Source organism: Anolis carolinensis, chromosome 1 (genome assembly GCF_035594765.1).
Source record: "Anolis carolinensis isolate JA03-04 chromosome 1, rAnoCar3.1.pri, whole genome shotgun sequence".
NCBI lineage: Eukaryota > Metazoa > Chordata > Lepidosauria > Squamata > Dactyloidae > Anolis > Anolis carolinensis.
Window position 1 is genome coordinate 252,428,156 of NC_085841.1, and position 23,102 is coordinate 252,451,257.

At 41.4% G+C, this 23,102-nt stretch overlaps 1 protein-coding gene across 1 annotated transcript in view; it reads right to left on the minus strand.

The window, feature by feature from the left end:
* The window catches only part of lmln (leishmanolysin like peptidase), a 33,893-nt gene that overhangs the window by 5,537 nt on the left and 5,254 nt on the right, over window positions 1-23,102 (minus strand). The window contains exons 4-16 of the mRNA XM_003214877.3: window positions 22,825-22,907; window positions 21,776-21,893; window positions 20,171-20,349; window positions 19,240-19,345; window positions 18,634-18,728; window positions 18,209-18,326; window positions 10,094-10,201; window positions 8,288-8,364; window positions 7,364-7,474; window positions 7,074-7,206; window positions 4,405-4,564; window positions 3,110-3,240; window positions 43-259 (exon numbers count right to left, since the gene is read on the minus strand). Coding sequence (XP_003214925.1) covers window positions 43-259; window positions 3,110-3,240; window positions 4,405-4,564; window positions 7,074-7,206; window positions 7,364-7,474; window positions 8,288-8,364; window positions 10,094-10,201; window positions 18,209-18,326; window positions 18,634-18,728; window positions 19,240-19,345; window positions 20,171-20,349; window positions 21,776-21,893; window positions 22,825-22,907 — 1,636 coding nt within the window. The remainder of the gene's footprint in view (window positions 1-42; window positions 260-3,109; window positions 3,241-4,404; window positions 4,565-7,073; window positions 7,207-7,363; window positions 7,475-8,287; window positions 8,365-10,093; window positions 10,202-18,208; window positions 18,327-18,633; window positions 18,729-19,239; window positions 19,346-20,170; window positions 20,350-21,775; window positions 21,894-22,824; window positions 22,908-23,102) is intronic.

Below are 23,102 nucleotides of genomic sequence, written 5' to 3' on the forward strand. Positions count from 1 at the left end.
ACAGTAATTATACTGATGGACTGTAGTGCTGGTTTAACTTACCGAGAGATGCAATTTTAGTCAAGTTAGCCATTGGAGGAGGAGGGTCCTGCTCAGGTGGACAGATGTCACAGAAGTCTAGGCATGCTGGGCAGATTAGGTTCCCAATATGCACCCATCCATTCATCTGGATATTAACCGGGAGAATCTGACCTGAGCGACTGCACAAGTATGCCATGTCCTTGACCCAAACTGTCAGTCCATGGGCAGAACAAGAAACCTAGAAAATAAAGCCAGACCTTTGTTTACAAGGTAAACTACTCTTAATTATTGGAACAATTTCTTAGCCTTTAAATGTGTATTTTGTTTAGGATTCATTGTCAAGAGAACAGATGAGCAAAAGCATTAATGTATCCACTCAGTTGTTTGCATATGAGTCTGGAAAAGGACAAATTGGAGGTTGGGCAGTGGAGGAAGGATCTACTGAATTACTCACTTCTGTTGCCTCAGACTTTTGCCAAAGAGCCAACTTAAGATGAGGCAGAAAGATGCTTTCACCTCCAACATAAATGATAATACACCAAGGCCACTTTCATTCTCTCAGGAAATATAAAGTAAGATGTAGAGTAGGGATCTTTGACTCTCTTGCTTTTTTGGACAACAACTCTCATGGACCTCCTGGGAGCTGGCAAACAAAACAATCTGGAGGACCAAAGGTTCTGAACTAAGTTGCCTCATAAAAAATTCTGCTTGGACAATGGGATGTACAGTATTAATCACTCCCTCTAATAGTGAATACAACACCCTGGTGCTGGCAAAAAGAGAAAAGGGGGAAAGGAAAAGAAAGAAACAAAACAAATCTAGCGAGATATGGCATAGTTATCCATATTTATGAGGACACTCTGAAATGTCCGTGAGTATAAAAATATATCTACAAGTGGATTCCAGGACCCATGGAAAGATTAGTGTCAAAAATTCTCTGTGTGTACGCACACGCATGTGCACCTAATCTTGGGGTGGAGGGTGCCTTGCTTAGTCTTCTACCATCTTATATTACCATTTTTGTAATTTTTAAACAAATATGAAAGTGGATTTCAGGGGCTATGAAATATTAGAAAGGAAATCTGACAGTTTTATATAGGGGTGTGTGTGTTTGTGGGGGGGGGGGTGGTTTTGCTTGATCCCTTAACACAGTGGTTCTCAACCCCAGGTGTTCTCAACTCCCAGCCAGTTTACCAGCTGTTAGGATTTCTGGGAGTTGAAGGCCAAAACATCTGGGGACCCACAGGTTGAGAACCACTACCATAACACCTTATATTATTTGGGAGAAGGGCACAACAAGCTGATACACTGAGTGAGGACATACTATACAATTTTGTTGTACATCCCATTATTTAGACTTATAATTCAATTTTAATTTCCACTGAAAACAGGTTGAAATATTGCATGTATGTTAAAAAAAGATGGCTCCTCATTGCAAAATGGTAGCATATGTTAAGATTTCAAGATCTTCCAGCATAACTCTAACATCACTTATCAGAACCTTTAAGAATATCACAATATTTGGTCACTACAGATATGGAAATAAATACTTTCCTGTAATTAAAGGCTACAGAAGACAACCATGATATACAGTGAGTCCTTGGTATCCATTGGGTTTGGTGGCACAATGGCACAGTAAAATGGTGTTCCTTATATGGTAAAATCAAGAGTTCCTTGATGTTCATATTGTGAGTGGTTGAATCTGTTGAAGCAGAATCAGTGGACATAGAAGGTCTACTGTACCTCAAAATGCCATTTTGTGATTTAATTGTGATTTAGTTTATCAGTGTTATTTTGGTTGCTATTATTACTATGTATATTATATTTTTGTTGTAAGCTGCCCCGAGTCCCTTTTGGGAGAAGGGGCCAGGTACAAATAAAGTTGTTTATTATTTTTATTATTTCCCTAATATAGTGAACCAAAGGATGAATCTTCTTTGGATGTATGACAAGTAACATTCCTGAATAATATTTAGCATACTAAGCCCAAAGTCCAAAGGTTTAACAACAAATCTATTTCCTCTGCTCATTTTTATGGATTGACTGATGAAAGCAAACATAATTTCAATGCTTTCTTACATACAAACAAAACCAACAGGCATCCTACTGGTTTCCAATTGGTTACATTAAAAACATCTTCCTCTCCCCCCCCTCTATATCCTTGTACAGTAGAGTCTCACTTATCCAACATAAACGGCAGAACGTTGGATAAGCGGAAATGTTGGATAATAAGGAGGGATTAAGGAAAAGCCTCTTAAATGTCAAATTACGTTATGATTTTATAAATTAAGCACCAAAACATAATGTTTTACAACAAATCAACAGAAAAAAACAGTTCAATACATGGTAATGTTATGTAGTAATTACTGTATTTACAAATTTACCACCAAAACATCACAATGTATTGACAAAATCGACTACAAAAACATTGACTACTAAAAAGCAGACTGCGTTGGATAATACAGAATGTTGGATAAGCGAAGGTTGGATAAGCGAGACTCTACTGTATTTAAAAAATGCAATGATATACATAGAACAATTACTTTTGTCTGTATTTAACCACCTGGAAAACAGTGAGATAGCAATGTTAAGGTATATTAAGGTATTTGCATTGCTAATGGATATTAGGTTCATCCTCAATCTGCATATTAGAAAAGCAGGATGTGGGGAAGATCTGCTGCAAGGAATTTATAATTTTAGATGGCTTTTCTTTAGGTAGTAAGGGTGCGGGAGGAAAAAGAATCAAGTACAATGGGCCTGCCTTATTCACAAGTTCACAATCTCCCAATTCAACCTAATGTGGATTCAAATGTACACAACACAGTTAAACCCAAAAAATACTGGTCAGGGCTTGTCACCACTTCCACTGCTCCCCTATGCCATTTTAATGGGGACTTGGGCATGCACAGTGTTTGTATCTGCAGGGAGTCATGGAATCAAATCCCTGTGGAAACTGAGGGCCACTGTATTCTCCTCTGTAATTAATTTGATTGAAAACATGGAAACACATAATAACTGCTATAAGAAAAACAGTATCTAAACTAATATTTAAGAAATGTGAAGTTAAAGGAAGAACTTCTTTAATTACCTGGTAACATCCACTACCCCAGTCAGGATAACTTAGTTTCTTTCTGCATTGTTCCATAACGAAAGCTGATTTCTGAATGAGGCAGACTGAATTTGGTCCATATTTTTCAGCACCATAGTTTTTGAAAGGATCTATAGAAAAAAGCCCCACAGGTTTATGTTAAAAGTTGAGTGGTTCAGTAGATAGTAAGAGCATAGTCAACCCTCCACTTTTTCAGGAGTTAGGGGTGCAGACCCCATGGGGCACCACCTACCGAGATCACAAAGAGAATAGGAGCAGAAGGAGGAGGCCCATATGCTGCTGCCGCCACACCACTTAACCTGCAGAGCCCAGCTCCTCTTTCAGTATTCTGCTTGTGTCTGTCTCCCCAGTTGCTCCTTTTCTTTGCCCAGCGAAACATGCAGCACACGGGAAGAAAAGCTGGGATCAACAAGGCAGGTGAACTGGAGCATGCAGCATGCTCCTCCTCTTCCCATGTGCTGTGTATCCCCCCCCCCCCCAGGCCCGGGTGCCTCTCCTCCTTTGCTTGGGTAGAGCGAACACATTCAGCACACAGGAAGAGGGAAAGGACCCGGGATCCACCAGGCAGGTGAAGTGATGTGCAGGGCCTGGTCCTTCACCTCTTCCTCTGTGCCATGTGTCTGTTTCACTTGGACAAGGTAAGGGAGGTGCTGGAGTGAATAGACAAGCACTGCACACAGGAAGAGGAGCAGGGCCTTTGTGCCTCCTCCACATTTATCCTGAGGAGTCCACCTCCTCTTCCTGTTGCTGTGTTTGCATATAGATTTCCCCCAGGACCTCATCTCTTTTGTCCAGATGAAACAGATGCCTGTGGCACGTGGGAGAAGGGAAAAGGAGCTAGGATCTGTAGGGCAGGCGAAGGGGTGTATAGGGCCTGCTCCTTGTCCTCTTCCTGTGTGCCACCTGTATCTGATTCTCCGGGACAAAGGAGGGAAAATATCAAGGGAAACAGACCCATGGGATACACAAGAGCACGAGGAGAAGCAGGCCCTTTACTGTCAACTACTCTTTTTATGCACCAAAGCAATGGAATGTCAACTGTCTGAATCTAAATGTTACAGGAAACTGCACTTAACAAAAAGGTCTTCATTTTCAATCACAATATCACATTCTGGTTTATCACCCCCAAACCAAGCTAATTTATGAACAGGCTAGATTTACAATCTCAAGTGAAAAACATAGTTTTTAGACAATAAAGCATCAATTTACTCTATATTTGAACTTGAAATTAAAAATGCTAACAATAGAGGAACAAAATCCAAAAATCAACTAACCTGGTTGATTCTCCAGTATTCTACAATCTGAACTGCGCTGGAATTCACCACTTAAGTGCCAACTAAATTCCTGACTGAAAGGACAGTAATCAGCAATTTCAACTGATCCACCATAATAAGGCAAATCTTCAGATGGTACTCCATATAGACTGTCAAAGTACTGTAAAAAGGGAGTGCCAGAGGTGATAAGAAGGAATAATGCTATATATCATCATTACGAGAATAACCACAGTAACATTTTATGGCAGTGACAAAAAGTTGAAAGAATAGAGAACATAAATTAAGGCTAACACAATGCTACAGCAGCTAATGCCATTTTAACCTAGTTTTTTCCAATATCATTTTTATTGGTAAACTATGGGAAATAAAGAGGGATACAAGAATAGATATATAGAGACTTTTTTTTCTAACATTTTATATTATCGTCTTCCTCTACTTTCATCTAATACAAAAAGGTTTCTATGTTAAAAAAGGAAAGAAAAATAATTTCTTATCTAGACTAAAGCAAAAGAATCAAAAAGTGAGTATAGGATATATAGAAACAGAAGATAGGAAAAGAAATAGAAAACCTTTTTTTAAACCAAATGCTAGGTGTACTATTAATTTTTTAAAAATACAGACCAAAAGTCCAGTGAATATTTGCACTGCTGAAAAAAAGCTATTAGTAGATCTAGGAAACAACACCCAGGCACCCCTCCACGTAATCCCAATTATTTACTCTAGAGAATTTGTTACATAATAGTTCTGAACAGTGCAGAGTTGTGAGGAGAATACATATAAGGAGCCCCGCCTGTTGCAGCCATGGGTAGGCTCTCTCTGTGTGTATGCACATATGTGTAGCCAGCCAGTTATCTCCTCCCAGAGCTGCCAGTGGGCTTCTTCTGACAACACAAATGCTCAATACAGAAGGGAACATTGGTAATGGATGCAAGTTAAAAATAATGTGGTCCTGCTTAGTCAGGTGAGCATGCAGGGATGAACCCAACCATAATGGATTACTCCTCCTGCCAGCTCAGAATGAACCTTCACAGAAAGTCTAATTTCTCATTTTGTTATTTCTGTTTAGAGACCACCTTTCTAACAAATACCAAAGGTGTAAAGCTAAATGTACACACATAAACTTCACAGTGACCATTAGGTCTGATGCATAGCTGACCCTTTTCAGTTTGGTTGCTCTTTTCGTTTCTTTGCTTTTGTAGATGAGAAAATGAATGTGTATGATGTTACTTGGCAATTGTTTCAAAAGGAATCGTGTCAACTTGCAATGCTAGAAATTCATGAAGAAAGGATTATACAGCAATAATAGTTAAGGTTTGTGACCTAGATACAGTAGAACCTCTACATATGAATGTACCAACAGAAGTATGTTTTAAATTACGAACTCTCACTCGGCCTAGAATGATGTTTTGACATCCAAACAACTTTGCACCCTAAACCAATTCTAATAGGAAGGCAGAGAGAAACAAAACATGGACTGGATTCTTAGCCAGAGCAGCTCTGGCTCTTTCTGCAAGACAGAAACTCCAGCTCCATGTGATTGCTTCCCCTGAACGTGCTGGGACGAGTCCAATCTGGAGATTCCACTCCAGAGATAAAGTCCACCCTGGTGCAGCAGCGCTTCAAACTAATTTTGAGAGATTGCTGAGGAAGTTTGGGCTAATTCATTTTGTGTGCTTTTTATTCCTGGTACTGTATGTTTTGCTTCAAGAAAAGAGAGAGGGAGGCTGGAATTAAAATATGAAGAAAATGATGCTTTTTGGCTTTGCTGTACATTGACGAACACACATTTTATGGCCTCAAATGCGCTTCCTTGCCACAATGGCTGGAGGGAACCAAGCGATGCCTATCTCTTAACATTTTACACACTATTTGTTATTTATAAAGTACATTTTCTCATTTTAAAACACATAACAAAAATGGGGTGGTTTTGGGAGGAGGAACAGATTAATAGCATTTTAATGGGGGAATCTCCTTTGATATAAGAATGATTTGACTTAAGAACACAGGCACAGAACCAATTCAGTTATTAAGTCAAGGTGTCACTGTACTTGGCTGAGTAGCTCTCTCTATATCAGTGGTTCTCAACCTGTGGGTCCCCAGATGTTTTAGCCTTCAACTTCCAGAAATCCTAACAGCTGGTAAACTGGCTGGGATTTCTGGGACTTGTAGGCCAAACCACCTGGGAACCCACAGGGTGAGAACCACTGCTCTATATTGACACAAATGACTAAGTATTAAATCTACCGTAAGTGAGGCTCTTTGTTCATCCAGCACACCACAAGGACTTGGTGGCTTTAGAGTTCTACCTGTTGCAAATTTTGTCTTTTATTTAGCATCTAGTTGCTTGATTTTCAGTGTTGGTTAGTAGGTTTTACTGGAGTTAAATTGCTTTAACACATCGATGATTATGAAATCTGCTATAGGATAGGCTACAATTTCTTAACAAATAAATTATGTCCTATTATCGACTATTTTCTCCTCATGTGATGACTCCTCTTGTGATACCACAGCATAGCTCCAAGCAGAAGATTGGCAGCTTCTCTTCCATTTTCCATTAACCACTGTTTAGCATTTTATTAATAGCCACATTGTAAACTGTGGCTATTAATCAAAAACTGTTTGAATTAGGTTAACGGGATTAGAATATAAAAATTAATTACAAGATCTACCTGATATTCCTGAGGCAGCTGTTGAGGGAACTTTTGTAAATTGCACACAGCTACTGCTCTGTGGTCCTGTCTGCAGGTTAGTTGCAACGGATTACTTCGCAGAGTGTCGCAATATGGAGCTACCAGTTCTTTCCTTTGTACAGGATTAAAAACAACAGCAACAGAACTTTAACACTGTTAACTGTTAACATAATCACTGATTATTTTTCAGTATTAATCATGCAATCATTAATATTTTAATGCAACTGAAGCGCAATTGTAGAACATGCAATTTAAGAAAGAATTCTTACTTTCTCCGCCTGTTGTCAATCCAAAACTTACAACTTTTCATCACAAAGTCACAACCTTTATCTCGTCCCCAGTCTAGTTTTTCTGCCATGCTGTAATTGGCTCTATACCAGCTGCAAAGACAAGATCAAAAGAAAACACTGTTATTAAACTATCACTTTTGAATGGTCAGCCAAAAGTAATGTTTAAAAGCCTCAATAGGCAGGTTAAAATAAGATGCCAAAATATTTCTATAAACAGATATCAGTATTTTGATTCCCCCTCCCTGATCTCTCTTCAATTTTTTAGGTTTATATAATATTTATATAGTATTGTTTATATGATAACAGGCAAACAAAGAAAATATATTTTGTCCACTTACTGAATAAGCCAGTTATTAACACAGGTATAAAGAGGAAGAAAGCCTGAAACAGCTAATGCTGCATTCACACTCTTGCCATTTAGGCCTATCAAATTCCCTATCTCCTCAGCTATTACCCACTTCTTCCATTTCTCATTATGCATTTGCAACAGTGGAGGAAAACACACGTCAGTTATGATAGTTAAATATCCTCTAGTATTCACTCTAGATATATATATTTGCTTACTGTAGAATATGCAGGATGGAGCAAAAAGGAAAGGTTTGCTTTGAGAACCTCATGACAGTTTAACTTATCTAACTCAACATGTACAATTTTCGAATTTATCAAAAGCAAATGGCTGAAAGACGTGCAGAATTTCATCTGAATCCAGGTTTCTGCTACCACTATACCAAACTCACTGTTTCTTGATTACAATTACCAAAGTGTTATTCAAATACTTAATGAACAGTTGAAGTACCGCAACAAACTTGGGTTTGTCTGTTTTGTGTATTTTTGTTATCTTTCCCAAAACAAGATATATTTAAATGATAACAAGGGTTGTGCAGCCTAATTATAAATTCTTACCCAGTATCTTCCATTAATGCCAAAGTAATCCGGGAGAAGACTCTATTCTGAGTGTGTGATCCTGTCATTGCTTCATTCTGAAAGTAACCAGCACCAACAACTGTTAGATTCCATTAAGTACTTTTGAAGAACAGAGTCCATCCTTTGTGGGAGAGGGAGGGAAAGGAAATGTGCATATAGGCCCATTCAGCTGTTTATAATACTAGATAATGTGTAGACTCAGTAAAGTGACCAGATATTCAAGAGCTGTGGAGGTGCATCTGTAATACTGCAGAATCTAGGCATATTCATCCAGCTGCATATTTAATAATAAACTGTATCCAAGTAATTCAAAATCATTTGAGATCCCCACCCCAAATAATCAACTCTGTGAGATTACTCTAAGAGCAGTGCCAGTAATAAGTTCTATTAAACACTCCCACCCCCAATAAGAAAAAGATATACGGAAGAAGAAAGTGTCTGGTATCAGGACATCCCAAGGTCCAAAATATACAAAGCTAGGTGGGTAAGAATGTGGTATGTCTAATAAGGAGTCCAAAGTTACAAATACAAAGTAACTATAGTGGGTCCTTGATATCTATTGGAGTTTGGCTCAAGCCTCATTATTTACAATGATATCGTAAAGCTGTGTCCCTTGTATAAAACAGAAAAAAATCAGTTGGCTTTTCGAATTTTGTTAAAAATATTAAACTGTGGATGATTGAATTGTTGATATAAAATCCACAGATACAGAGTGTCAACTATATTTTGGAAAGGTATATGATTTAAAATAACGTGCATGAGTTTTTTGTCAAGTAAAAGTAATATGCTACAATACAGTTGTTCCTCCACATTTGCAGTTTTGATGTTTGCAGGTCTGATTATTCATGAATTTCATTAAAATGTTTTCTAGAAATCTTTAGGTCCTCCAGTGTGACTCTATGGCCAACTTTCTCCACCACACTGAAGGACCTTGAGCTTTCTACAGAGACCTCTCTAGGAATCTCTAGGTCCTTCAGTGCAGTTTTGTGGTTGGCTTTCAGTGGAATTCAATCACAGAACCATGCTGGAAGACCCAGGAATTCCTAGAAAAATATTCTCTTACCTAAAAAAATAGCCATTTATTTATACTTTTTTTTGCTTTCAGTAAGATCCTGTGCCTCCAACCTCTGCAAATGTGGAGGGCTTAATATACATCCAATCAAAAAGAGATAACCAATGAACATACCCACATTATATGCCACAGGGGAATTTTGTCTATGCTATATTGCTAATATTTAACCAAAATAATATTTTTCCTGAGAAAGGGAAAACACAAATTGTACTTGTGTCAATTTCTGAGGTGGCTCAGGAATTCAGAGCTGACAATTCCCATACAACATACCGCAGGATGTTGCTGATGTAAATATAGTCTTAGTGCACCAGTGTGTAACTGCTAAATAGACTGTAGTATAAATTTATTTCTTTTGTGAAAAGGTGTTTTTTTGCAGATTTCCAATTAGATTCCACTATAATCCTAATTTTAGTAGCATCGCCATATAGATCATACTCAATTAACAAGAGTTTTTCACCACATTAGCAGAAATCAGACAGCAGCATCACTTTCTAACTTAAATAGTTCCACATCCCGTTTTTTAAATTTAAAATTGCTTGCTATAATTTGTATTAGCAGCAGCTGTCCAACAGTAACAAAATGTGAAATGAAAATGTTAACATAAGAGTCATGAAGAGAAAATCAGTGAAGCAGACAAAATCAACTGAGGTCACCACAGCCTGCATTTCAGATTATAAGGGCCTCATCAAAAAACCACATGTCTATATACAAACCTCCAATAAACGCTTCTCCCAGTGATTAAGTTCGGTGCCCATGCCACCTTGATTTTCAAGTTCCATGCCTTCTAGAATTGGGCAATCAAAATGTTTTCGGGCTTCCTCCTTTAGAAAAATGCATTAGAAGACAACTCAGTACACTTATTTGAAAATAAAAACTTTCTATCCTATACATGAGGTTTACATGTCATAGCATATGCGAGGAGCTTCTTTGACAAGCAAAGATTTCTATTGGAATAAATGTTTACTACTAGGTAGCTGTAAAAAAAAAGAAAAGAAAATGCTACCCTATTTTATCAATTCTAAGATGCCATTGATTGCAAGGTGCACACTGACTTCAGTACCGCCAACAGAAGAAAGTTTTATTTACATATACAAAACAAACCTACAATTCTAAGACACACCCTGCTTTTATGCATATTTATATGGAGAACTAGTGTGTCTTAGAATCAAGGAAATAATGTATTTCAAGTTGATTGCACTCAGGAACAACTGAAATAAATTTGGACTAAAATTTAATTGTACCTACAACACTTGGTCTTTACAGGGGGCCTTGCACATTTGTGGCTTTCATTATTTGCAAACTTCCACTGCCTGTCTGCCTTGTGTAGTTGGGACTGCCTTGTAATCAGCAGCCCTGTCCTCAGGAGCTGAGGGGTGAGGGATCATTCCACACACTGCACCCCACTCAATAATAAAAATGATGATGATAATGATAACAACAACGACAGCTTGCCTCCCCCTTATGGCTCAAGACAGGGCACAACACAGTTAAAACAGAGAAATAAAACTCAGCACTATTAAAATACATATAACATTCACACAGATAAAATGCAAGTTAAATTCACCAATAAAATATAGGTGAAAATTCACAAGTTAAAAACTGACTAGGTAGGCCTGCCAGAATATAGGTCCATCAATTGAGTTTTGAATTCTGACAGCTGATTTAGCTGTTGAAACTCTTCCAGCAGGTCGTTCCAAGTCTTAAGGTGGCAGATGGAAAGGTCCTCTGAGTTGTTGTTACCAGTTGAGTTCTGGCTGGTTGGAGTAAGTGTCACGACCCAGGCTGCAGAGCACCAATAACCATACACAGAGGCCAGAATCTATCTAATATCTTTATTAAGGAAATATGTAAAGTCAATAAAAATAAGTGCAGAATAAAGTTCAGAAGAAGACCTTTCGGGGAAGGTCAATTATAGTCCAGGAAAACAATGTTCAATATGAAATATTAAGGTCCAAAGTTGTAATCCAGTAACCGAAACACTCACTTTGCCAAGCAAAGTGAGGGGAGATGACAAGGTCCTTTAGTCCGTGAAACTTAAGCAAGGCTAGGAAGTAACTTGATTCTTGGAACACTAGGCTTGATTCAAGGCAACAAGAACGAGGAGCAAAACCAGGATCCGTGGAAATTACGTGGCGAGGTCCGAGAAGCAAGGCAAGGTCCGTGAAGCAAGGCAGGGTCCTGGGAAGCAAGGCAGGGCTGGAAACGAGAGCAAAGGACTTGGATGCGGGAGTAGCGTAGTCCACACACAACCTACTCCCGAAGCTGACGAATTGACTCCGCAAGATTCCTTCGTGGGCAAAACACCTAAGTAGGGTCTCGTTTTCCCGCCAAAGAGCAGTTCTCTGGAGAACCAGAAACGAAAGCTATTCTCTGAGTCCAGATGCATGACTCCTTAAAGTTTCCCATGGGAAGCAGGATTAATCAGCTGAATGCTTTGCAGCGATCCTAGCGCTCCTGCGAGACGCCTCCTGAGCGCCCCTCTGTTGTTTACAATAATCATGGCGAGAAAATGGGGGAGATTTCGGCTCAGGGCTTGTTTGACAAACTTCTGGAAGACAAATCTCCTGCAGGTGCAAGGGCTCCATTTCTGGCTGAGAAAGCTCCAATTCTGGCTGAAACGGTGGGAAACCTAAGTTTTCCTCTTCATCTGTCACAACAGCGTTAGGAACGGGACTACATGGCCCATGAGTCATCACACTATCCCCCTCCTCAAGCCCCCTCTCAAAAATGGGCTCTCTCCCCGAGGTGCGGGGCCGCGGCTTGGCGGGGTAGGTCTGATGGAAGCGGCGGGCTAAATCGGGGGCATGGACTGTGGAAGCGTCTTCCCAAGAGCGTTCTTCGGGGCCAAAACCCACCCAGTCAATGAGATACTGAAGGCGGCGGCGATGAAAGAGAGAATCCAAAATGTCCTGAACCTCGAATTCCTCCTCCCCATCCACCAAAACAGGAGTGGGGGGCGGCCGGTCTGTATCAGGGCGCACACCATCCGCCGGAAGGAGCAGGGAGCGATGAAACACTGGATGAATGCGCATAGAGCGCGGAAGTTGGAGTTTGAAAGTCACGGGGTTAAGTTGCGCCACCACTGGATAGGGACCAATGAAACGGGCATCTAGCTTCCGGCAGGGACGGTGGGAGGGCAAGAAGCGAGTGGATAGAAAAACCCGGTCTCCTACCTTGATTTCGGAGCCCGGCTGGCGATGATCGTCAGCATGGCGTTTGTAGTCCTCCTTGGCTTGATCTAGTTGCTGGAGCAAAAGTTGTTGCACCGCTGTGAGTTCTTGCAGCCAGTCCTCTGCTGCGGGAACTTCTGAGGTTTCAATGACAGAAGGAAAGAAACGTGGATGGAAGCCGTAGTTTGCAAAGAACGGGGTTTCTTTAGTTGAAGCCTGGACACCATTGTTGTAGGCAAACTCCGACAGCGGCAACAGGGAAGCCCAATTGTCCTGCTGATAGTTTACATAACAGCGAAGGTATTGTTCCAAGGTGGCATTGGTGCGCTCAGTTTGCCCATCCGTTTAGGGATGGTGAGCCGAAGATAAACGAGAGTCTATGCCCAATAGTTTTTGTAGTGCTTTCCAGAAACGAGAGGTGAATTGAGACCCACAGTCTGTGACCAAGCTCTTGGGCAACCCATGTAATCTGAAAACATGTTGAAGGAATAAATCTGCAGTCTCTTTGGCCGTGGGGAGGCCATCGCAGGGAATGAAATGGGCTAACTTGGTGAAAAGGTCCACCACCACTAGGATCGTGGTGAATCCAAGGGAAGGTGGTAGGTCAGTGATAAAATCCGCAGAAATTATTTCCCATGGACGGGATGGGGTAGGAAGGGGATGCAGTAGCCCCGAGGGCTTCTTCCTTCTTGTCTTGGAACGCTGGCATACCGGGCAGGTGTTGACATATTTTTCCACATCCTTGCGGATCTTGGGCCACCAGAAATCTCTTAGGATCAAATGCATGGTTTTAAATAGTCCGAAATGCCCTGCTGGCTTGCAGTCATGACACAGACGAAGTGCCTTTTCCCTGCCCGGTCCTGGAGGGATGTAGACGTGATTTCTATAGCAAAGTAACCCATCCTTAAGCGAGAAGGGAAATTGTAGTCCTTGGCGAAGTTGATCCTGAGCCCAGGCATCCGCCTGTTGACTGGCCCTGATTTCCTGAGCACAAAGGGGCCTTGGAGAAGAGGGAGTTGATTCAATTGGAGTGGATTTGGTGCTCCCCACTGTGAGCGTGGCAAAGTTCTCGGGCTGCAGCAAATGGGATTCAAAGGTCTCTCTGCGCCCTGCAGTATATTCTGGTTTCCATGATAGAGCATCTGCTTGCTTGGTCTGAGCTGGGGTTACATAATGAATCTGGAAGTCAAAACGCTCAAAGAATAAAGCCCAGCGCTGTTGCCTCTGATTTAACTTGCGGGCAGTTCTTAGATGTTCTAGATTCCGATGATCAGTATGGACCTCAATGGGAAATTTGGCCCCTTCTAACCAATGTCTCCAAGTTTCAAAGGCTGCCTTTATGCCCAAAAGTTCTTTTTCCCAAATAGTGTAATTTCTCTCTGGGGCTGTTAGTTGACGGGAGTAAAAGGCACAAGGGTGAAGATGATCTCCCACTGGTTGCAAGAGTACAGCCCCAATTGCCACATCGGAGGCGTCAGCCTGCACAACAAAAGGGGTTTTAGGATCTGGGTGCTTAAGGATTGGCTGGGACGTGAATAATTTCTTTAGCTGCTGGAACCCTTTCTCTGCTTGCTCCGTCCAGCGAAAAGGCTGTTTCCCACGGATGCAGCTGGTGATTGGATCAGACCAGCGGGCAAAGTCTGGAATGAACTTGCGGTAATAGTTCGCGAACCCCAAGAAACGTTGTACCTCTTTCTTGTTGGTTGGCGCCCGCCATTCCAATACTGCTGAAACCTTTGCCGGGTCCATGGAGAGCCCTAGTGGTGAGACACGATATCCCAGAAAATCTACCTCTTGTAGATCAAAAGCGCATTTTTCCAGCTTGGCATAAAGTCCATGATCCCGCAATCGTTGTAACACCATTCTGACGTGGTTCTCATGTTCTGATTGTGATCTAGAAAACACCAAAAAATCGTCCAGGTAGATGATCAAGAACCGATCTAGATAGTCCTGAAAGATATCATTGACAAAATGTTGGAACGTTGCGGGAGCTCCACATAAACCATAATTCATGACCAGGGACTCGAATAATCCGAATTTAGTCTGGAAGGCGGTTTTCCACTCGTCCCCCTCCCTGATGCGAACTAGATTATAAGCCCCCCGAAGATCCAGCTTGGTGTAAACCTTGGCCCCTCGAAGCCGGTCTAATAGGTCCGAGATTAAAGGCAGGGGATAGCGGTTCCGCTTCGTGATATTATTCAATGCTCTATAGTCCACAACCAAACGTAAGTCCCCTGACTTCTTTTTCACAAACATCACTGGGGAAGCGGCTGGAGATTGAGAGGGTCTGATGAATCCCTTGCGGAGGTTTGACTCTATGAACTCCCTGAGAGCTTCTTGCTCTGGTTCAGTCAAGGAGTAGAGGTGTCCTCGCGGGATCGGGGCCCCCTCCACCAAGTCAATGGCACAGTCATAAGGCCTATGCGGGGGTAGTCTCTCGGCTTCCTTTTCATTGAAAACATCCCAAAAGTCTGAGTATTTCTTGGGCAAGGTGATGATGGATTCAGCGTCTGTGGCGTGACAGACCTTGGCTACAAGACAATGATTTTGGCAATATTTAGAAGCAAACTGCAGTTCTCTGTTGGTCCAAGAGATGCTAGGGTCGTGGAGTGTCAGCCATGGGATTCCCAAAATCACAGGGAAATGGGGAACCTCGGTAACAAAGAAGGAGATCTCTTCCATGTGTTCCCTTATCCACATTCTGGTGGGCTCAGACCATTGGCTTACTGGACCTGTCTTTAGGGGGCGGCCATCTATGGCTTGCACCACCCGGGCATTCTTGAAATCGTGATATTGTAATCCCAGAGAGTCGGCATACTCTCTATCAATGAAATTGTTTGTCGCTCCTGAGTCTATCATGGCATGGATCATGACGGGTCCTTTTTTCGCTGACCACAAGGTGACCACTAGGAGAAATAGGACCCCGGTTGGCGGCTCTTGAGTGGGGTTTTTGACCGGGTTGGCGAGCCTCTCTACGCCCGGTCGCTGGCTTCCCCCGTCGGCTTTGCACCAGCCGCCTCGGACGCCTTCGTCTCCACGGAGGACGCCGCCGCCAGACGAGCGGCGGGCTTTCCTTTGGCTGGACACTCTCTGGCAAAGTGGCCCCCGTTTCCGCAGTACCAACAGAGGTTTAAACGTTGGCGGCGGGCCTTTTCGGCAAGATCTAGTCTGGGACGCACGTTGCCCAACTGCATCGGCACCTCCTCGCTTCCTCTGGGGTATGGGGCTGGTGGCGGGGGTCTCCACACTGGACGTGGTTGGACGCCGGCGGGAGCGGGAGGTTTTGCTCCAGCTCTTCCACTCTGGCCTCGGATCCACTGTTTTCTGTTGGCAAGCATGACTTCAGCTCGTAAACATTGATCAATGAGTCTTTCAAGAGAGTTTGGAGGGTCCACTTTGGAGATTTCCTCCAACATCTCGATGTTAAGACCCTCCCGAAACTGTCCTCTGAGGGCTATGTCATTCCAGCCGGTGTTTTGGGCCAGCACTCGGAACTCGGCTATGTACTGGGACAAGGGCCTGTCCCCTTGGGAAAGGCGCCGGAGTTTGTGGCCGGCCGCCTCTAAAGTGTCCTCGATCCCCCAAGTCGCCTTAAGGTGATCCAAGAAGTTTAGCGCGGAACTTAGGTGCGGGGAGGCTTGATCGAACAGTGCCGTCGCCCAATTGGCCGCTGGCCCGTCTAGGAGACTATAAATCCATGCCACCTTGATGTCTTCTTGGGGAAACTCGGCATTTCGGGCCTCTAGGTATGCCTGGCATTGGCGACGGAAAACATGAACCTTGGAAGCCTCTCCAGAAAACTTGGTGGGCAACGCCAGGGCAGGGAGACGGGCTCCACGTTCCTTCAAGCCCCGTATTTCTCCCTCCTGCGCATGGAGCATATCACGGATCCTGTCCACTTCATCCTTGGCGATGGTGTAGCTGAGTGGTTGGTCACCCGGTCCGGCTCCGGTAGACATTCTGGCCTAGGTTAAATGGTGCTTAGGGTGGCGGAGTCAAACTGTCACGACCCAGGCTGCAGAGCACCAATAACCATACACAGAGGCCAGAATCTATCTAATATCTTTATTAAGGAAATATGTAAAGTCAATAAAAATAAGTGCAGAATAAAGTTCAGAAGAAGACCTTTCGGGGAAGGTCAATTATAGTCCAGGAAAACAATGTTCAATATGAAATATTAAGGTCCAAAGTTGTAATCCAGTAACCGAAACACTCACTTTGCCAAGCAAAGTGAGGGGAGATGACAAGGTCCTTTAGTCCGTGAAACTTAAGCAAGGCTAGGAAGTAACTTGATTCTTGGAACACTAGGCTTGATTCAAGGCAACAAGAACGAGGAGCAAAACCAGGATCCGTGGAAATTACGTGGCGAGGTCCGAGAAGCAAGGCAAGGTCCGTGAAGCAAGGCAGGGTCCTGGGAAGCAAGGCAGGGCTGGAAACGAGAGCAAAGGACTTGGATGCGGGAGTAGCGTAGTCCACACACAACCTACTCCCGAAGCTGACGAATTGACTCCGCAAGATTCCTTCGTGGGCAAAACACCTAAGTAGGGTCTCGTTTTCCCGCCAAAGAGCAGTTCTCTGGAGAACCAGAAACGAAAGCTATTCTCTGAGTCCAGATGCATGACTCCTTAAAGTTTCCCATGGGAAGCAGGATTAATCAGCTGAATGCTTTGCAGCGATCCTAGCGCTCCTGCGAGACGCCTCCTGAGCGCCCCTCTGTTGTTTACAATAATCATGGCGAGAAAATGGGGGAGATTTCGGCTCAGGGCTTGTTTGACAAACTTCTGGAAGACAAATCTCCTGCAGGTGCAAGGGCTCCATTTCTGGCTGAGAAAGCTCCAATTCTGGCTGAAACGGTGGGAAACCTAAGTTTTCCTCTTCATCTGTCACAACAGCGTTAGGAACGGGACTACATGGCCCATGAGTCATCACAGTAAGCATCCCCTAGAGAACCTCAATGTCCTAAGAGGCCATGGATTGGGCAGGAGAAGGCGATCCTGCTGATAACCGGACCCAAACCAAGTAGTATTCCCCAAAAACTAATTGGCAACCAAGGGAGTGAAGACAGGGCTACCCTGAATATTCACATGGCAGTAGTCCGGTCTTTGGGAGGTGATAGAGGGCAAGTTATCAGACCCTACACCACCATCTCCAAAGGATGAGAATGCTGGAGAACCCTGCCCTTGGAAGCTGAGCATCTGAGGGCAAGGAATCCCCCTAAGTAGCCACTTCCCAACAACAGAAATGCCCAGTAAATGCTCCTAAAGTAACTTGGCCCTCTGAAGGTGCATAGTGGTGGCTAAGGGATCTCCCTGTGCAGCCACCTCTTGATGACAGGGAGTGGTAACTCTGCATCAACAACCTTCCATGCCACCATCATATAAAGACTGGGGGCTTGGGGAACGCTCCCAAGGCAATCCCATCGTCATAAGGTGATGATGTGGGGTTGATGACTGGCCCCCTACTGCTCAACCCCCCCCAAGGGAGAGGTTGCTTTGGGAATGTTCTCCAGGTGCTTCCATCACTGGGAAATAGTGGCATGGGAGATTTATCGCCTGCTGCCACTCATCTCCTGAAGGCAGGGGCTGCTGATTCCTTACAACTTCATATCTGAAGAACATCATTAGATATATTGTGAAAGAAGAAAAAAGAGAAACTTACAACTACTTTAGGAGTTATCAGAAGAAATATATTGTGACGCAGAAGATTATTGCCCCGTACATCCCACAACCTGACTGCATTCCGTACAACTCTTTGGCTCCACTGATACACTCCAAGACTGAAAGGAATGTGGAATGAATTAATATGATTGACAAACAGAATAATTTCTATATTTGATCATTGGCTGACCAAATCCAAACAGTTAAAATATGACTAACACAACTGCACTTCATGACAGCTGTCATTTTACAAATGAGGGCATAAAAAAACAGATGGTGTGGTAAGAAAACATTGCATCTGAGTCACTATTGTATTAAAATGGTGGTACAAAAATAATATAACTATCACCGTAGTACTTCTCAAATTCCCGCTATCCTCTTCTGTGTAGATTCTATATATATATATATATATATGTATGTATATACCTTTCATTAAATGCTGGCAATCCATTTGCATATCTGGCAGTTAAAGGCTTTCCATCATCATCACGATAGAATGCAAATAGTCCGGCAGAGAATCCCTTGAAAAGTAACCCAAAAAGCCATTCAGATTACATACTTTCGAGGTGGTTTGTTTTTTTTTCCGTGTCAGGAGCGACTTGAGAAACTGCAAGTCGCTTCTGGTGTGAGAGAATTGGCCGTCTGCACGGACATTGCCCAGGGGATATTTTGATGTTTTTAGCATTCTTGTGGGAGGCTTCTCTCGTGTCCCAGTGTGGAACTGGAGTTGACAGAGGGAGCTCATCCACACTCTCCCCGGGTGGGATTCGAACCTGGCAGCTTTCAGATCAGCAACCCAACCTTCAAGTCACAAGGCTTTAATCCACTACGCCACCGGGGGCTCCTACTATCAATGTAATGAAGCAGGTTTCCCATGAAGTCAGTAAAATCTCGATAAGAAAATTGTATGCAAACAATATGCACACCTATACAAGATTCAGAAAAATGAACAAAACACCACAGCAATTCTTGCATAATACTATACAAAAAATGTGGTACTGGTATTTCAAAGTGAAAAATATAAATTCTTACCAATGCATGAATGATTTCATGTTTCACTGTAGATAGCATGCCGACAAATTCCTGTGCTTGAGTTGAAATCATATTTGGACACAGATTAGCATACCCTGCAATTGGCCTAGGGAACAATAATAAAATGCATTAATACAGAATTAAAGCAGCAATATTTCAAAAATATGAGAAGTTTGATATGTTGTAGTTTTCAAGCAGAATTGGGTTTAAACGTAAGATTTTTAGATTTCATTATATGATAAGACTCAGTCTAATGGCATTTTTCTTCAATAATGGGACAAACTGTCAATCCACTTCACGAAAAGTAGAGTCATATTTTTCCATTTAATGCAGCTCCCAAAAATTAAGACAACTTGGCAGAGAATTTCATAAGAGAAAGATAATGCCTCTTCACAATTGTGTTGGTCCAAAGTAGATAAATCCTGTTTTTTTTTCCTTTTCATGAATTGGAAAATATGTAGCAGATCTTGAAACAAGCAACACTAGAATAGCAAACATTTCCCTATGTTATTTGTCACAGCAGTTGCTTATATGCCTAGCTTTCCATTACATGTCAACATGGTATAACATCATCTCTAATCTATTAACACACAAAACAAGGTTGTATACTGGGTGATGGACAAAACAAATATAATCAAATGAAATACAACTTCAAAACATACATTGTTGGCTTATTTAAGGTTAAGACTGAGTTAGTCCTTCCAAAGTACACTTAAGACTTGTTATTTTATCAACAGATGAGTACAGACTGATTCAGCATGTTTATGCCGCCAATTTCTTTCAGTAGTCTCCAAGATCCTACAAGATCCATTTGCATATATCAGTACAGTGTTGCTATCTAGCAAACTAGTCAGTTAAAGTCATAAGTAAGCCTTCTTGGCCATTATGCTTATCCCATATGTATTAAATTTAACTTTGAAGAAAATGTTACCTGTCCATATTTGCTTCAAGCTGACAGTATGCTGCATAGGCAATGATATTTTCTTGGCCACACCTTTCTGTCGTCAGAGCACTAACGTATAACACAAAGTCAGCATCTTGAACCCCTTCTTTGTCTGCATCACCAACAGGTCCACAAAGCCATCCATTTTCACTGCAAACTCTACATTGCTAGGATATTGCATTTAAGAGAAGTTACTTCTAAATATAAGTCATTTTGCTCAAGACTTCAGTCTTAAGTACTAAAATGTATTTTTTTTCTTAGCCAGAGGAACGATTCAAACCATAATTTCCCCCTTGCTATTGATACAGACTCTGTATTATTAGTAATACAGAATTCTCAAAAGAAGATACTGTACATATCTATTTTCCTATGAGTTGGTGTTAAGAAAACACACTGAAACTCCACAATGTTTTTTTTTCTTTTTCAGAAGACCCCAAAGACCAGAAAGTAGTTTGCAAAGTTAGGAAAAGGAAATGGTCAAATGTTTTTGCATGTGGAATATTTCTCCTCAGGTCTTATTTGAAAAAAAAAAATCTTCCAACTCAAAGTTTCAATTTTTTTTTAAAAGCCTTAAAGATACAACTTTTGAAGAACAGATTTTAAAAACCACAGGCATACGAATATGCAGTGCATTTATATCGTAAGACAGATGGATAAAATGTACAAACATTGGAACATAGATAATATATGCAAACATATGATCTGTTACATGTACATTCAACTGTAGTGATCATCAAAACTTGGCATCAAAGAAATGACATACAAGCTGAATTATCTCTCATAATCTGATCAAAGCTGTTAACAAAGAGAAAAAAGTCTTGCTTTTCAATTGTTTCACATAATTCTGAATTCAATAAAATGGAGGCAGTAAACACTGGGCAGACTAGTAGAGATGGGCTGGACCCCGTTTAACTAATTAATATATTTATATCCTGCTTTTCAGAAAGAATACTCTCAAGGAAGCTTTCTATCTATCTATCTATCTATCTATCTATCTATCTATCTATCTATCTATAAACATTAAAAATCAATGCATTGAAACTTAAAAACTAATCAAGCCGTATCAACATAACACATTATGAGAGCTAGTGAAGCATCTAATGCCTTTGCACTCAGATTGACAGTTTAGACCCATCTTAATCTACTCAACTCAATGGCTAGTCCTCTCATCTCTGCCTGCCCCTCAAACACTGCTTTTCTTTTTTCTTAATTTGACCCCTCTAATGTCTCAGACGACAGATTTGCTTTGAAATCACAGTGTGTTATCCCGTTCTCCAGCTGCCACTGGTTTAGCTTGTGATGCCACAGCATGGCTAGCCTTATTTGGCCAGGTACCAAAGAAGGATGATCCTATACAGAATTAAATCTCCTTACCGTGACAGCATCCTACATGATTTCAAAGCAGCCTGTATCAGGTCAACTATCTTAGATCTTATTTCTAGAACTCTTGCAACTTATAAAAAGGACAGGTTGTTACATATTTTGAGGGTGCTTATTATAGATGTGTAATAAAATGTTAGTTAAAAATTCTTGTAATACATGGAGTAAAAATTCTAAAGTCATTTATACACTAAAGAAATTAAAATGCATTACCTGAAGGTGTTCCTCGGGAACTATAACAGGTCCACACCTTGTATACTCTGCACAAGCTCCTCTGCAGTATCTATGAGGGTCATCCTTCTTCCTTAAATATTGATTTGTTACACACTGTCTTCAAGCAAATCATAATCAGATATTTACTACAGAAATGAACAATCCCACAAAACAGACAGGTATTATAAGTAAGGATGTTAGAAATCACAAGGCAATTAAGATAATCTGCATATCTGCTAACTCAGTGACTTCCTGCATTCAGTTACTTAGCAGACATGTACAGTAGAGTCTCACTTATCCAACATTCACTTATCCAACATTCTGGATTATCCAACGCAGTCTACCTCCCACCTGAGTCCACAGCTATTTTTCTAGGCAGCAAGGACTGAACTTTTTATCGATTTAATTTTTGCCAATGTTGTTACTATAAGTTCATTTTATGCAATTCTATCTTTCTTTGTAGTCAATTTGTTAGTAGCCAATGTTTTTGTAGTCAATGTTTTCAATATATTGTGATGTTTTGGTGCTAAATTCATAAAAACAGTAACTATTACATAACTTTACTATGTATTGAACGGCTTTTTCTGTCACTTTGTTGTAAAACATCATGTTTCAGTGCTTAATTTGTAAAATCAAAACGTAATTGATGTTTAATAGGCTTTTCCTTAATCTTTCCTTATCATCCAACATTTTTGCTTATCCAACGTCCTGCCAGCCCATTTATGTTGGATAAGTGAGACTCTACTGTATCTGAGTGTCTTCCTGCACCACTGACCCTTGTTGGATCACAGCTCAAAGCTCTCGCTATCTGACTGAAACCTATAGATCTCTGCTCTGCAATTTGTGTATGATTTCAGTGGAGACAGTGGAAGATGTAGTGTGTGTTAAAAAGCAGCCCACATATTGCCTGAACTGGCCTCGTCAATATGGAATCACACTTACACTTGAAGGCAGGAGAAAAACAAGACTGATCTCTATATGATCCACAATATCATAATATACATTTTATTTTGGTTCTTACTATTAAACAATTTAAAGATAATACATACCTGCTTAATAAGACAGTACCAGCAGGTTTGCGAACTTGAAATGTCTTCTCTAAATAAGAAATAGCTTGTGGAAAAATCTTATTCTAAAAGGAAAAAAACAATAAAGCAAACTTGCTTACACTAAGATAACATGTGATCAAATTCTAAATAATGAAGTCACATAGCTCATGATATTTATTAGGTCTTTTCACATTTTTGGCCTAAATACAATAAGCATTGGAGCCCCTGGTGGCGTAGCAGGTTAAACACTGAGCTGCTGAACTTGCTGACCGAAAGGT